The following is a 14,990-nucleotide window of genomic DNA, read 5'->3' as shown; positions in this document are numbered from 1 at the left end:
GGAAACCTGGGTTCTATCCCTGGGTTGGGAAGATCCCCTGGAGGAGGGCATGGCAACCCACTCCAGTATTCTTGCCTGGAAAATCCCCACGGACAGAGGAGCCTGGCAGGCTGCAGTCCATGGGGTCACAAAGAGTCGGACATGACTGAGCGGCTGAGCACACACAGCAAACTAGCCCCTAGGCCACCAAGCCCTTGTCAAACACACAGACCCCTAGTGATGGTTTTGACCCCTAAAGTGCCACTCATGTGCCCTAAAGTGCCACCCCCTGACCCCTCCAGGGAAAAAGCTTCTTAGCAGCTGCTAATTAACCCTCCTGAAGACTACAGCAGCCCACCCACCCCACCCCTCCCACCCGGCCAGTCCAGTCTTCTCACTCAGTCACTGTCCCCTCCCCCAACCCCAGCTCCCTTCAGCTTCTCTGTGCTCCAACTGAGGTCAGTTCCTCAGGGTTTGCATTAAGGGAATTACACTGGTAGTTAGAGGCCTATAAATCTGCCAGCCATCACCTGGCGTGGGAGAGAAGCGAAGGCATGCCTCTGTCTGGAGATCCTATTAACATCAACATACCTCAATGCCTGGAAGACACACTAAACACCTCTGCCCACCCTGACACACACACACATACACACATAGACACGTGTGCACAAGCAGCAAAGGGGGCTACTGCTACAACAGACACAGAGCCCCAGAAACATGCCCCCACCCACCCCACTGGGACAGCAGCAGAGACCATCTGCAGTTTGTGTAGGCTGGGGAGTTGCAACGGGGGCCTGAGCAAGGGTAGGGGGCGGGATGTGGGGGGAGCTGGAGCTGCCAAAGCCTGGCTGGCTCAGAAACCAATGCGGTTTAATTTAGATAATGGTCCCGGCAGTCAGTTGCTGCAGCGGCTTGGAAGGGGGTGGGAAGGGACACAGGAGGGAGGATGAGGCATGGAGCGGCCTTGTCTTGAGAGAAGCCACGCTCAGTGTGGCCACTGCGGTTCTAACGAGAACCAGACTGCCTGAGATGTGATTCTGGCTAGAAAAGGCCATCCCACTTTGCACCCATTCCTCCTGGCCTGCCAGCTCTCTATCCTGCTCCCACCCACCCCTCTTCCCCTGGAGGGAGGGTAGTGTAGCTGAAGGGAACAGGTCATCTGAGACCTCCTGAGACTAGGACCTAAAATCAGGCTGAAATGAGGGGGAAGAGCCTTTCCAGGTGACTCTCACAGTGCCACAGCCGGTATGGGGGCTCTCTTTGGCTCCAGTAACCCAGATTTCCACTGAGCCCTTCTCTGAGGGGGTCTGCTTCATTGTGCCAGACCCTGATGAGGCCTGTGAGTGGCCAGGAGGTAGGGGTGGGATCTGAGACTTCCATATTTCCTCTTGGGGTTCCCTGTCCAGGGGCCGAGGGCTGAGGGGTCACTCACTGGGCACCCGGTTAATGGCCCTGAGGGGTCGCAGCACACGGACTGTCCTGACAGCTGAGAAGCTGACGTTCTGCAGGTCCAGCGAATACTCCAGCATCCTGCAGGGAGGGGACCAAAGGGAAGTCCTTTGAGTCTGAGGCCACCATGAGGTTCAAAAGAGGTCAATGTGGAATCCTGCTGTGATGGGGCAGGAATCCTCCCCTTCCATCAAACCAGCTCTCTCCCTAGGGGCAAGGCCACCCTTAATCCAAGGACAAACTCCTTATCAGAGACTAAACAGAAAGAGTGTGGATGGAGGGGCCATGAAATTCAGAGAAGTATGGGTTTGAGCACTATAGGCAGGACAGCCCTGGACCCTTAGAGGACAGCCAGGGAGAAAGCAGTGCTGTAAGTGGGCAGGGGTTGGGGACCAGGCCTATAACCCTGGCCCTGGGGCAGGGACTTATCTGATCCATCACTCTTCTACTCCAGGCCCTCACCCTGCAATGACGATGAAAAAGTCAAGCCGGTTCCAAGTGTCTCCCAGGTAACATTTTTTCCCAAAGATCCCCAAGGCCACCATCTTCACCACCATCTCCACGGCGAAGAAGGCAAAGATGAAGTCATCAAAGGCCTGATATGAGGACAAAAGGCTGCTGAAACTGAGAAAAGAGTGGGCAAATCCCCCCCACCCCATCCCCACCCCCACCTCTGGGCTCAGGGCCTCTTGCAGAGTCAGTGTTATAAAGATCAGGAACTGCCCCCTTGCTCACCACACATGTGCTCACCTGCAGAATCCGGCAGCGCTGGGAGTCACAGGCAATATCTTCACATGGCCGGAACATGCCCAGGGTCACACAGTTGAGAAGGATGACCAACATGCTGATGCGTTCAAACCAGGTACCAAGTGGTCAAGGAAACAGCTGGCCAGGTGGAACCTGATCACCGTCTTGTCCAAGTACCTCCTGCTGCTTGACCTCCCAATCCCATCTGAGATGTAGCCAGGTGTACTGGGAGGATGTTGGCCTACATATCATACTGGCCCCCAGGCCTAGACCCACCTTGGTCATCTCACCTCTCTGGACCCAGCTTCCTCTTCTGTAAAGTAGGAAAAACCACAAATACCCTGACTATTTGCACAAGCCATTTAGGGGATAAAATCAATAGTGCTTGTTGGAAATGCCAGGCACTAAGAGTTTGCTGCTGAATCTGAATCCTATTCTCTCTACCTCACAGGGAAGATGTGAGAAGCAAATGAGATAATGTATGTGAATGTGTGACACAAACCTAAAGTCGGATTATGCCTGCCTTACAGTTTACCAAGCACTTTCACAGCATGCCACACTGGATGCTCACAACAGCCTCAAGAAGTATCTGGGCTAGATCACCTTCTTCTGCAGAACTCAAGGAAACTGAGGCCCACACAGACAAAGTCGTGCTGAAGGTCATGGAAGATACCCAGATGAGACTGAGGTTTCCAAGCTTCTGATCTGGGAATAATAGCTTCCATAGCTGCTTAGGCTGCACAGAAGGGGCTGTCACGACCACACTGGCACCAAACTGAGGCGGGCTGAGGCAGACAAGTGCCACAGGACCAGAGCCACAGGCTACCTCTTCCCCACCAGCACCCTGGCCTCTCAAAGCCCTCAGATGCCTCCAGACACATTCACACGTTTAAGTAATGAGGACCCACTACATACCAGCCCCTGTACTGGACACAAGCCCTCAGCCTGGGCAGAGCAGACAGTACTGTGTATACAAACCATGCCACCACCACTCCTTCTTAGGGTTTCCAGCAAAGCTCTGTTTTGCAGCAAGGGGGAAGAGAGGTCTTTTTAAACCCTGAGTCTCTCCACATAGTGGATTTCATTAAGGGATTCACTTCTAGCCCTTCAGCAGGAGAACGTACAAAATGGCTTCCAGACCTTAGAAAGTTCTGGGGATCAAGCTCACAGATAAATGATTGAGCATCCCATTTTCTCAAGGAAAACATGAGAGGGGTGGGGAAGAGTAAAGAGGCTAGAAACAAGCAAAAATAGGAGGTCAGAGGAAGGAGAAGGCCTCGAGGATGAAGGTGCAGAGGGTGTGATGGCAGCCCACAGCATGACCCAAGAAGCCAGGCTCAGTGCAACAGACAGGGCAGATGGAATCTTCCTGTCATAACTCCACTTTCAGAGTTGAGAAGGCTTTGGCCAGGGACCCAAGAACTTTCCTTGAAGCTGGTTCCAGCCATACCCTATCTCTGTCCTGAACCTCAGACCAGCCTCCCTCTCCGGGTGTCCACACTCAACCCCCTCAAAACCCTCCTACCCCCTCCTATCACCCAGGCCCTTTTCCCTCAGACTCACATCCCTTTCCACTGACAGGTACCCAAACTTCCAAAGCACTACAATTTCCCTAACCTCACATCCTCACAAGAATAAGAGTTAAAAAAAAAAAAAAAATTCCAGGCTTTTGGGGTAAGTAGATGGAATGGAGAAATCAAAGGAGTGCTCTGTTTCCATGGAGCTGTTTTCCTGAGTAGAGCTAGAGCCCAGTGGATCTCTCCCCAGAATGAGGGTCAGCCAGGGGTCACCCTGGAATAAAGGGGACAGGGAAGGCGCTCCCTTGGGACCATCATCTGGAGAAGGAAGGACACAATTACCTTCAAGAACTGGCCTGCTTTCCCAAAGATAGCCCCCTCCTCTCTTCTGTAGGGAAGAGGTTCTGGAAGGGACCCATATGAGCAGATGTCTCCACATGGGGGGGAGGCGGGTAGTTCTCCAGGAAAGAGGAGCTCCTGGGACACCTGTTTGGACCTCCCTAATGGCAGTGAGTCCATCACATCATCTGTGCCCTTGTTTCATCTCCCTCACTGAGACAGGGGCACTCTGATACATCCAAGCCCCTACACAGCTTAGAGTAGTGCCTGGCATGTAGCAGATGATCAATACATGGGAAGAATGAATGAACAAATGAATGGATCAATCAATCAATATCCCTGCCTAGAAGCCAGATGTATCTCCCATTCATGTTTTCCTACCTTAATTGCTTCAATAGTGATAAATTAATGATAACTGGGGGTGGGGTGGGGAGAAGTGACGCTGTAAAGGAGCTGTCCATCTTTCTATCCACACCATACACACGCTCATACTGAGACTTCTTATAGCCAGAGTCAGCCCGCAAATAACCTCACCTCCAGCTATTAGCAATGGAAGCCCCTTCTTAAAAGCCCCCATAGACAATTCACCTTACTCCTAGGTACATCCTGCCACTCTCACATCTCCCCATTCCCTATAGATAAACATAAACAGAAAGTGGAAACACCAAGGCACAGGAAAACTTAAGACAATCTAAACTGAGGAATAATTAATGGGGATGGGGGGTTTTCACCCTTGTCAGGGGAGGGTTCATTTCCTTGAGAATATAGCCGTATGTCACTGTGTGATGTTCCTCTGTTGCCATAACAACAGGAGGATGTGTCACCAGGTGGTGTGGATTTGTTGCCATGGTAACAAAAAGGACCCTCATATGAACTCCCCTTACCCAGGCTTCTGTCTTATCCTCATGCAGGGAAGGGGAAGTGGGGAGACCCACAGGTTATCAGGTTCGGGAGGGGGAACCATGTGACAAATCTCCATAGTAACCAGGGGAATGGGGGACACTGGTTGCCATAGTGACTGTGAGAGACCTGTGCAGTCACATGTCTACTGTTGCTATGGTGACTGTCCGGGCTGGAGTGGATCCCAAAGGGGGAGGTGGGTAGGAGAAGGGAGGATTTTTCTTCTCCCCACAACCCACCATCACAAGCAGAGAAAAAGGAAATGGCACGGTGAAGAACCCCACTTCCATCCCTCCCCCTCTCCTCCCTCCAAGAAGAAAACTAGAGCATGTTATATGCACAACTGAGTCTTCTCTGTGGGGCTTTATCTAGAGCCCTTGCCCAGTTAGGCAGCTATAAGGGAGAGGAAGGTAGAGCTGGACCACCTCCAGGGGTACAGGGGCTCTGGGCAAGGCATGATTGAGAAGGGAAGCAGCCCCCCAGCTGTCCCATTCCCTGTTAGGAGCCTGCAAGTCTGAGACTAAGGAGCGCTGAAGAGGAAACTGGCCTGGACCCAGGAATCCTGGCCTCCTAGTACTCGTTGGGAAGGTGGGGTGCTTGTCTCATTTGCCCCCAGAGAGGCTGGTGCCTATGAGATTCAGCATTCCCCAGGTTGGGTGAAACCTAGGGGCTCAGGAGCAGGGTTCCTGTTGGGAGGCTGAAAAGGGGATTCCCCCAGCCAACCCCCCCACCACAAGCCTGTTTCACAGTGGTCTGCCCATCGCCCGTTCCAGAGTGTGGGTGTGTGGGGAGGGAGGTTTCCAGCTAAACTGAAAACTGCAGCCCCGAGAAAGGCAGCCAGCCCCACCCAGAGACAGAGACGTGAGACACGGGGACACAAGAGAGCCGGCCCGCTGGAATCTTTGGGAGGGAAAATAGGCCAGAAATCTGATTCAAATGTCTGTGACTCTGTGTGTGTGTGTGTGTGTGTGTGTGCATGTGCGTGTGTGTGTGTGTATGTGTGAGCAGTTGTGTCTGTCGCCACCCTGGCTGAGGCAGGCAGGGCGGGGTGAGAGCTAGGGCGGGAGCAGGCAAGGGTGAAGGGGGACTATGTGGTCAGGATAATCCCAGGAATGGCTCCAACTGGCACTCTGGGTGATGGGGAGTCCCCCAACAGTTCAGAGGAGCAGAGTGTGTATGGAGCCGGGAAGGAAGGTGGGCCTGGGACAGAAAGAGTGCCAGTGGGTGCTCTGACCCTCTCAGCCTAGTTCAGTTCTCTAGCCCCAGCCCTTCTCCCCAGAACCCTCTCTGGAGGGCCTTGGGGTTGAAAACGAGAGGGGTGAACTGGTGAGGAGATACAAAGAACACCTCCCTTCCATTTTCTCTGAGGACCAAAATGGAGACTTCTCCCTAGGGAAGAGAAGCAGGGAAACTTGGGACACTGGGATGGTGGCACGAAGAGCTCCAAAGACTCCCGGTGCCCCCTCCTCTCCAGACACACACACTCGCAGACACACGCAGATCACACACTCACACTCACTTCTGGAAGCCATTAGGGCTCCTGCTGCTCAGGCCTCCCCCTTCTTCTCCCCCCACTCCTGGCAGGCTCCCTTCTCCCCCTCTGGCCCCCTTCCCACTCCCCCTCTCGGCATCCCAAATGCCAGCCTGTGATTTCCAAATGAGAAAAAGCTGTGCTGGGCTCTGAGCTTGGAGAAACTCCTACACAAACTTCCAGATGTGACACAACAGCCGAGAGGGAATGCTCAGGATCTCCTTCCCAGGAGGGGAAACACACTCCCTCACACTTGAAGAAACACATACTGGAAAGTCCAACACACTCCCTTCCATATAGCCTGGGAGGAGGGGGTCCTTTCTGACTGTCCATGAAGCCCTGGTCTCCCCATTACCAAAATATGCACTTCCAAGCTCCTTCTTCCTTTGCTCACCCCTCCCTCCCCAACACACATACATACACACACACACACACACACACACATGCACACACGCACACACACACACATTCACACATACACCACGTCCCACCTGGGTCTAGATACCCTCTCTAGGAAACCTGGTCTCTTAAAGAGGCTGAGAAGAATGTCAAGAAGAACCTAGCGAACTTCAGTTAGTTGAGGGGAGGTGTCCTGTCCCTCAGGCCCAGAGGTGCAGCCAAGGGAAGCCTCGAGGATACCAAAAGGACTGAGAGAAAGATTGAAGTCCAACAGTCAGTCCAGAGCCCCTCTGATGTGAAAACACAGGTTTCTTTTGATACAGGATGTGATGAGTATGGTAAGGGCACATCTGAAGCAGCTCCCTTGCCAAGAAATTGTTCTCCACCCATCCTCTGCCAATCCAGGCTTAGCGGCTTGTCCAGACCTAGTAATGCTGATGCCCCACGCCCCAGACTCCCACCACTAGAGGTAAGCTTGCCCCGAACTCCCAAGATGAGCACTGGGCCTCCACCTCTCTTTCCTCATTCCAGCCCTCTCCACTTGCCCTTTTCCAGATTTCCTCAAGGAAGAAATCTGATCCCAGACCATCCACTAGCACCTAAGATAGGGTAGATAGGGGAGATGCTGGCCAAGAGGTCTGCGGCTTTTTGGAGGGAAAGAGAAGAGATTTCTCTCTACACACATACCACCACCACCACACACCCTGGGGGCTCCTGAGAAGGAGTTGGGTCTAGTGCTTTTTCACATTCATGGAGAGAGTGGGTGATTAGGAGTGGAGAAGAGGGATGCCCTGAGACTGTTCTTTTTCAGAGACATTTGTTCCCCACTTCTACCACTGAGAAAGGACTCTGGGGTGGGGGGTGGGGAGCCCAAATGTGCCAGTTCAGCAGGTCCACAGACCTTTCAGGCAACCCCCTTTTCCTGCAGCTCAGAGATGGAGAGAGGGTATGATGAGGGGAGCTTCCTAAAGACCCACAGGGTGCACAGGATGGGGGTGGGGGGGACCCAAGCTCACATCTCTGCTTTGCGCACTAGAGGCAGCAGAGCTGCAGAGAGAGAGGGCGGCACCAAGCTCTCCCCCTCCCCAAAGCAGAGTCCCCAGTTGGGCTCTTAACTGGTTACAGGGGAGAACTGACATCTCTCACCTTGGGTCCAAAAGAGCCTCTGAGCTGGGAAGAAAGAGCCAGGAGAAGCTGTCAAGACCAGGGATGGCAGCCCATCCCATTCCCCATTCCTTTCGGCAGTGGTGGGACTCACCCAGGAGCCTGGAGCTGGCCATTAGTCAAGCAGAGCTTTGTGCTAGGGGCTAAGGGGGAGAAGCCATGGGGGTGAGGGGGCTGGGGTCTCCCAAACAATTCTAGACAGGGGAGAGAGGGCAGTGCTAAATCTATCTTCCTGGAATGTGGGGCTTGCCTTTCACAAAGCCATTCAAGGAGTAGACATGAGGTGGTGGACCTGAGCTTTCCTCGGTGAACCAGCTCAGTCTCATTGTCCCCGTTGCCCCCACTGCTTTCTCGGAAGGTCTCCCATACCTGCTCTGCAGTCAGGCAGGATCTCTCCTCTAGAAAGGGGATGGGTAACTTGGACCTGCTTAATCCCATCCCCCACTTGCCAAAGCTCTTGCCACAGTCTTTCCCTCCACAAGAAAAAAATCTAGCACAAAACTCCCCAAGCCAACCTTAAGCACCCCGCATTGAATAAAGAACTGGGGAGAAGGGAGGCACTCGGAGCCCCGGGTTCCTACTGAAAGGGTCTTTACTCCGACTCCGGGGGCAGATAGCTCTCCTCCGCCACATCTTGTTCTCATTCTGCGCCCCTGACATCAGCCGCCGCCGGAATCTCCTTGTTGTGCCTCCAGCCCGCGGCGGTGGGGGTGGGGGGTTTAGGACCTGGTCCCCGCCCCCCAGCATCTCCCTCAGGGTCAGTGAAAACGTCAGTCGAAAGGACCAGGTCGGGGCAGGGGTGGGGTGGGGTTAAGGAATTAGACCCTAGAATCCACTGCAAACTTTGGAGCTGGGGCAGGAGGGAAACCCAGGAGATTGCGGTACCCCCCTCCCCAGTCCCCGCAGCTTCCTCCCCACCCCACCCCCAAAACTCGGAAACCAAACCCAGCTCGCTAACTGGCGGCGGGCGGAATAGAGCTCCCGGGCTCCCGAAGCTTCCCACATCTGGAGGATGACGACCCTCCCTTGTCCACATCTGGAGAGCATCCAGCTGCCAACCAATGGGGGCACGTCGCCTCTCTTTTCCTGGCCTGGATCCCAACCCCTCAAGGAGGACTGAGGTGTGTGTACCGAGGTGGGGCTCGCCTGGGGTATCAGCCAAAGCTGCTCCCGTCTCCGCTCCCACTCTGACACCCCCTCCCCTCCCTAGCAGCCCCCCTCTCATCTGCCCATCTTCCAGGCTCACTTCTCCGACTCACCTGGGTTTTGGCTCCCTCAGGCGGTGGCCCGCCCCCCTGCGGACCCCCCAGCCCGGCCGTCGTGCCCCGGAGGATATGGGTTACAGACCGTGCGGAGACACCAGCTCCGCGGGCGGCTGTCCTGGCTCAAGTAGAAGAAAACCACTGGGGCCAGTGCAGGGTATGGCAGCCCCTCCGCCTCGGAGTCCGCGCTGCCGGGGTCCTTTTCCGCCGACCCCGGCCCCGGCCGGTCCCTGGACCCCGACAGGTCGTTGAGCCGCATGAAGCTCCGGGGCTGTCCTGACTCCTCGGCGCCCGCTCCATCCTCCTCCTCGTCCATCCTCTGGCCAGCCGGGGCCCCGGGAGGTTTCGAGAGGGGCTAGCGGCGCCCCTCCGAAAAGGTGTCCTCACACAAGCGGGGGGCCCCGGCGGGGGCGCATCTGGGGGGCTCTAGGACGCAGGCTGAGCCCCCGGGAGGGCCAGTTCAGCCCAGATCCCCCTGCCCGCAGGGGCATGCTGCCCGCCGGGCGCCGGGTCAAAGGGAAGCCCCGCCTGGCGCGAGTCCCGCTTCACCAGTGCTTTTAGGGCCCCCCGGGCCAGCCGGCCGGCTCCCCCTCACTTTGTTCTGGCTTCTTCGCTTCGCGCCCAGGCTCCGGTCGCCAGATTCGGCGCTACCTTCGGCGAAGCGGCCCCAAGAGGGAGAGAGAAAAGAGGGCTGGAGGGGGGGTCCGAGGAGGGGCGCCCCCTCTTCCCGCAGCGCAGCTGGAGCAGGATCTAAGGGGTCAGCATCGTCCCGGCTCCGCGCCAGCGGCGGCGGGGGAGGGGAGGAGGAATCTCTTTGGGGGTGGGTTTGGAGGGGGTGGGGGGCGGCTCCTTCCTCCTCCCGGCGGCCGGCTCCCGGTCCAGGAGGGGCGGGGAGGTGAAGAGGGGCCGTCCCAGGCGGGGGTGGAGGCGGAGATGCCGCCGCCGCAGCCGCCGCGGTGGCTGCTGCTGCCGTAGCTGTCGCCGGCGCCACTGCCTCCTCCTCCGGCCGAGACGCGGAGAGAGCAAGCGAAAGCGGCGGCGAGGAGCCGGGCGCACACCACAGCTGGATCCCTCACTCCAACTTCAAGCCTCGGCCCCGCCTCTCCCCAGCCAGCCTCGCAGCCAATGACCGCGCGTCGCCGGCCCCAAGCCGCACGTCCATTGGCCGGTCGGCGTGGCAGTGCGGGCGGGGGTGCCGGGGAGAGAGCCACAGCTGGAATCCGGTTCCCACCCCAAAGACCGGGACCGCCCCTCTCCCCTCCTCTTGCCCCTGGTGTCAGCTCCCGAAGACCGGAGCCAATTAGACAGCTACCCAGACCGAACCCACTTTCCTATTGGCCGCTAAGGGCTCTGGGACTCTTCTGGAGGGAGCCCCAGGGACTCAAAAGTATTTGGAGTGGGGTCCTGGGATATCGCCGCAGGCCCCGGGGCATCCTTTGTCCAAGACCCCAGAATTGGACCGCAAATGGAAGGCGGGGCTCAGCTCTGGGAGGGCCTGGTGCAGAAGGAAGCAGACGGCCCAGAGTGAGGGGTGTGACCAGGGTCCTAGAGCAAAACCTTCGTTAATGTTTCATCCTGGAGTTAAGCCTGGGAGCAGGACTGAGGAAGGGGAGAGCGGAGCGGGAAGGCCGGGGGATAGAACTTCAGGCTGGGGGGGCGCCAGTCTTAGGGAAACGGGCGGAGCCAAGGAGAGGTTGAAGCAGGCAAGGTCTGGGCGTGGTCTCTAGCAACCTCTTGGGCTTGTTGGTCCTCCTCCCAGGTCCACTTTTGCTACTTTGACCCCTAATCTCCTAACCCTAACCTGCTGACCTTGATCTCATGTTGACACTCCTGAGCTTCCGGAGACGGCTTCGTGTTTGAACACGTGGCCCCAGGCAGGTCAAAATGGACCCAGAGCCTGGATCTCTAAGAGCAACTGCAGAGAAAGGGGATGTTCCTGCCGAGGGACTTGCAGGGGTCTCCAGTGTGTGGGAGGCTGTGGAAGCATAGAACTGGGCTTTGCCGACTCTTAACCTGCAGTTTCACGAAGCCCCCATTCAGTGTCTCAGTTTCTCCTTCCCGAGTTCCAATATGTCTGTCTGCAGGAAAGCAGATTGGCAGGGCTACTCTCCTCGCGCATTTCCACCTTACCCCGAGCAGGTCCTCGAGGGTTTTCTGCTACTCACGCTCGCGCACACGGGCGCAGACCCCGGCCCTCACCCCGCCTCTCCCTCCTGAATCCTCTGGCTCTGTCTGCCCCAGGTCCCTCTCGCCCGCAGCGCTACCCCTAAAGGCGGTGTGTACCCTGGAGCGGGGTTCTGGGGTGAAGTGGGGCGGAGAGGGCATCCAGGATTAAGACGTCGGGAAGTGCTTTCCCACCTCTGCTGGAGGTAGACGCTACGCAACCAAGCAGATCAGTTAGTTCTTCTCTGGAGACTTCAGGGCCGCTTACGCGCCACTGCCGAGAGGCAGAGGAATGGACTGGACGACCTTCCTACACCCGCCATCCCCCCACTTCCACCCCGACTCCCTGGAGTTTTTCGCTCTCCCAAGGCTGCGTCGTCCACGCCTCCTGCCGAGTTGGGTGGGTGTCTCAGCTTCCTCCTGGGCGGGTTTCAGGGGATGCAGTGGGGAAGGCAGAGCGGCTGCTGCCTCCCAGGTTGCCCTTTTGCCGAATCTGGCACCTAGTTGTGCAAATGAGGCCGGGCTTTTTGCATTTCATGCTAATGAGCAGATCCCTGAAGAAGTGCCTTTCTCTCCTGGCGGGAGTCCTTGCTCTCATTCTGGCTTGCACCCGCGCCAGGCTTGAACTCTCAGTGGTCTTCTGGGAGAGGGGAGTATTTATTACACTGAGCCCTCAGAGTCTGACACCTTTTTCCCTCTGGGCAATCGGCAGTCTGCCTAGTTGGCTTGCCCTTCCCAGACAAGATTGGGGAAAGAGGCCCCACTCTAATATCCGCAACCCCCCCTCCCCACTTAACAAAGAAAATGAAGCCAGAGAGGCTCGCCCAGTCCAATAGTCAGGTTTCCTGAGGGTCAGCAGACCGCACACCTTTATCCAGCACCTAGACCATCCTCTAACCCCCATCTCTGGGTTGAACCTTGTTCTAGAACATACCCATGGGGGGTATGGGGGGGGCAGATAACATGCACCAGGCACCATCAGGGCAAATCATCCCTGAGCTTGGGGCCACCTAAGGCATCCAGACTCCTCTGCAGGACACCAGGGGACTCTGACATCCCTATCAGAGACGCTCACTGTTGGTCTGAGTGCAGGAGGTAAGGAGGGAGAAAGGACCCACAAAGAAGGCAAAGGAAGCCATGAAATCATCTTTAATTCCAAGCCTCAGCTCTGACATTACCTCCTCAGGGTGGCCTTCTTTCAGCAAGTATTTAGTAAGTATTACAGTACCTACTAAGTGCCAGAGTGCTGAGGACACAGTATTGGGTCAGGCCAGAGTCCGTAATCTCAGAGGACTTGGCCCAGCCTGGGTTTATGTCTCTATTTATGGCAATGAAATGATTGTATTCCCCTCTAGGCTCTATGTTCCTTGAAGGCAGGGGCTATGTCCATTTTGCTCATCAGTTTGGCACATAGTAAGTAGGTGCTTAATAAATCTGTTAGATGAATAAATAACCTCAGGCAGACAAGGGGAATGGGAGGGATAAGAAATTCCTTTCTCTGGGTCTCAGCTGGTCTGTGTCTAAAACCTCCTCTGATTTTAGAGAAGAACCCCCATATAGACCCTGCTCCACCAGCCCTTTCAGCCCACTCCCATTTACACCTCCCTGAAGTCTGGATGGCTCCCTCAGGAACTGAGAGAATCTTCCCATTGGTGGTGCTCTCTGCTCAGCAATGATACACTGTCCCATTTAGTCACCTCACAGCCTTGGGAGTTGGTGGCTGGGTGGGTGCTGGGAGCTGGGTGGTATTTTTTAGATAAGGAAACTGAGGCTCCAGGAAATGATGAAATTACTTAAGTGACTGCTCAAACTACGAGGCCCTGTCTCCAATGGCCCTGGCCCACAGCTCCTCCTGGAGAGTCCTACTGGCAGAACAAGGAGCATACTCAAGAGGGACCAGAAAAGGAAAAGAGAGGCTGAAGACTTAAAACCCCACATTTGAGCAAGACTTATGCTCAGCTGTGCCCTCTTTAGAAGGGCAAGCACTCCGAAGAGAACTAACCCTTTAAGACCCTAACTCTCCTCAGAACTCATTTACCAACTCCCATTGTCAGGTGTGGGCTTCCCTCATTGCTCAGTTGGTAAAGAATCTGCCTGCAATGCAAGAGACTCTGGTTCAATTCCTGGGTCGGGAAGATCCACTGGAGAAGAGATAGGCTACCCACTCCAGGATTCTTGGGCTTCCCTTGTGGCTCAGCTGGTAAAGAATCTGCCCGCAATGCGGGAGACCTGGGTTCAATCCCTGGTTTGGGAAGATCCCCTGGAGAAGAGAAAGGCTACCTACTCCAGTATTCTGGCCTGGAGAATTCCATGCATGGGGTCACAAAGAGTCAGTCACAACTGAACGACTTTCACTTTCATTGTCAGGTGCATGCCTGATACCAGGGCAAGGAAAAGAGGTGAGACGGAGAAAGAAGACTGGAGGAAGGGGCACTGTTGTTGGTGGCGAGTTGCTCAGGTGTGTCCAACTCTTTGGGGACCCTATGGACTGTAGCCTGCCAGGCTTTTCGGTCCAGGGGATTTCCCAGGCAAGAATACTGGAGTGGGTTGCCATTTCCTTCTCCCGGGGATCTTCCCAACCCAGGAATCGAACCTGAGTCTCCTGCATTGCAGGTGGATTCTCTACTGCCTATCCACCACAGAAGTCTGGATGGAGGGGCAGAAAACACCAAATGACTCCTTCACAGCTGGACTTCCTGGGGGAAGAGGAAGCCTTAGTAGTCTTTATCGTATGCCAAAGACCCCAGAAAGAACGAGATATGTTGGATGCTTTCAGGCCAGTTTTCTTACCCTCTCTGGGTCTTGAACATCTCTTCATAGGAAGCAGAAGGTACCTACCTTGCCATCTCATTCATGAGGGTCAGTGGGACAACTGAGTTAAGAGGGCTTTGCAAACTGCCTAGACATTTTCAAAGCCAGGGCTGGGGCTGAAAAAAAAAGGCCACCTCTGCTTTACCACGCTCCACTCTCCCTCCTCGGGCTTCCCTTGTAGCTCAGTTGGTAAAGAATCCGAGTATAATGCAGGAGACCCAGGTTTGATTCCTGGGTTGGGATCCCCTGGAGAAGGAAATGGCAACCCACTCCAGTATTCTTGCCTGGAGAATCCCATGGACTGTAGCCTGCCAGGCTCCTCTGTCCATGGGGTCGCAAGAGTTGGTCGTGACTTAGCAACTAAACCACCAACGACCACCCTCCCTCCTCACTGCACCCCAGACCAGTTTCTGCTTGTCCAGACTTCCTGGCCAGGGTGAACAGGCTTCAGCCAGAAAGGGCTAGCTGACCTTGTTGGCTGGAGCCCTAATCCTCTCCAGATCGGCTGGTGGCTTGCCACCAGCCCATATGCCCATACCCAGGTCCTAGTGACCATTTGTGGCTGTGATTAACAGTGTGCAAGGGGTGGCGATGGTCCTGAGCAGAACTTGAAGTGATTTACTTCAGTCTCCCAGCCCCTTCTAGCTCCACTCCTCCTCTCTGCTGACATCCCCACAAGCAGTGGCCCCATTCAGATCTTATCTCTAGCAGCCTCTCCTGGCTCTCTGT

The 14,990-nt window shown here is 55.7% G+C and overlaps 1 protein-coding gene across 28 annotated transcripts in view; it reads right to left on the bottom strand.

Moving 5' to 3' along the window:
• CACNA1G (calcium voltage-gated channel subunit alpha1 G) overlaps positions 1 to 10,324 on the bottom strand; it is a 62,262-nt gene extending 51,938 nt beyond the window's left edge. For 27 of the 28 annotated variants that reach the window (XM_081583249.1, XM_081583242.1, XM_081583246.1 and 24 more), the window contains exons 1-4: positions 9,362 to 10,078; positions 2,179 to 2,290; positions 1,891 to 2,024; positions 1,412 to 1,509 (exon numbers count right to left, since the gene is read on the bottom strand). In XM_081583249.1, the coding sequence (XP_081439375.1) occupies positions 1,412 to 1,509; positions 1,891 to 2,024; positions 2,179 to 2,290; positions 9,362 to 9,603 (586 nt within the window). In that variant the 5' untranslated portion in view covers positions 9,604 to 10,078. Of the gene's footprint in view, positions 1 to 1,411; positions 1,510 to 1,890; positions 2,025 to 2,178; positions 2,291 to 9,361 lie in introns of all 28 variants that reach the window. The other variant, XM_081583262.1, reaches the window with a different exon arrangement.
• Positions 10,325 to 14,990: the final 4,666 nt, after the last annotated feature.

The sequence above is a fragment of the Giraffa tippelskirchi genome, chromosome 3 (assembly GCF_054371585.1).
Source record: "Giraffa tippelskirchi isolate mGirTip1 chromosome 3, T2T-mGirTip1v1.2.pri, whole genome shotgun sequence".
Taxonomy (NCBI): domain Eukaryota; kingdom Metazoa; phylum Chordata; class Mammalia; order Artiodactyla; family Giraffidae; genus Giraffa; species Giraffa tippelskirchi.
Note: the sequence above shows the minus strand (reverse complement) of the source record. Positions and strands in the feature narration are given on the sequence as shown.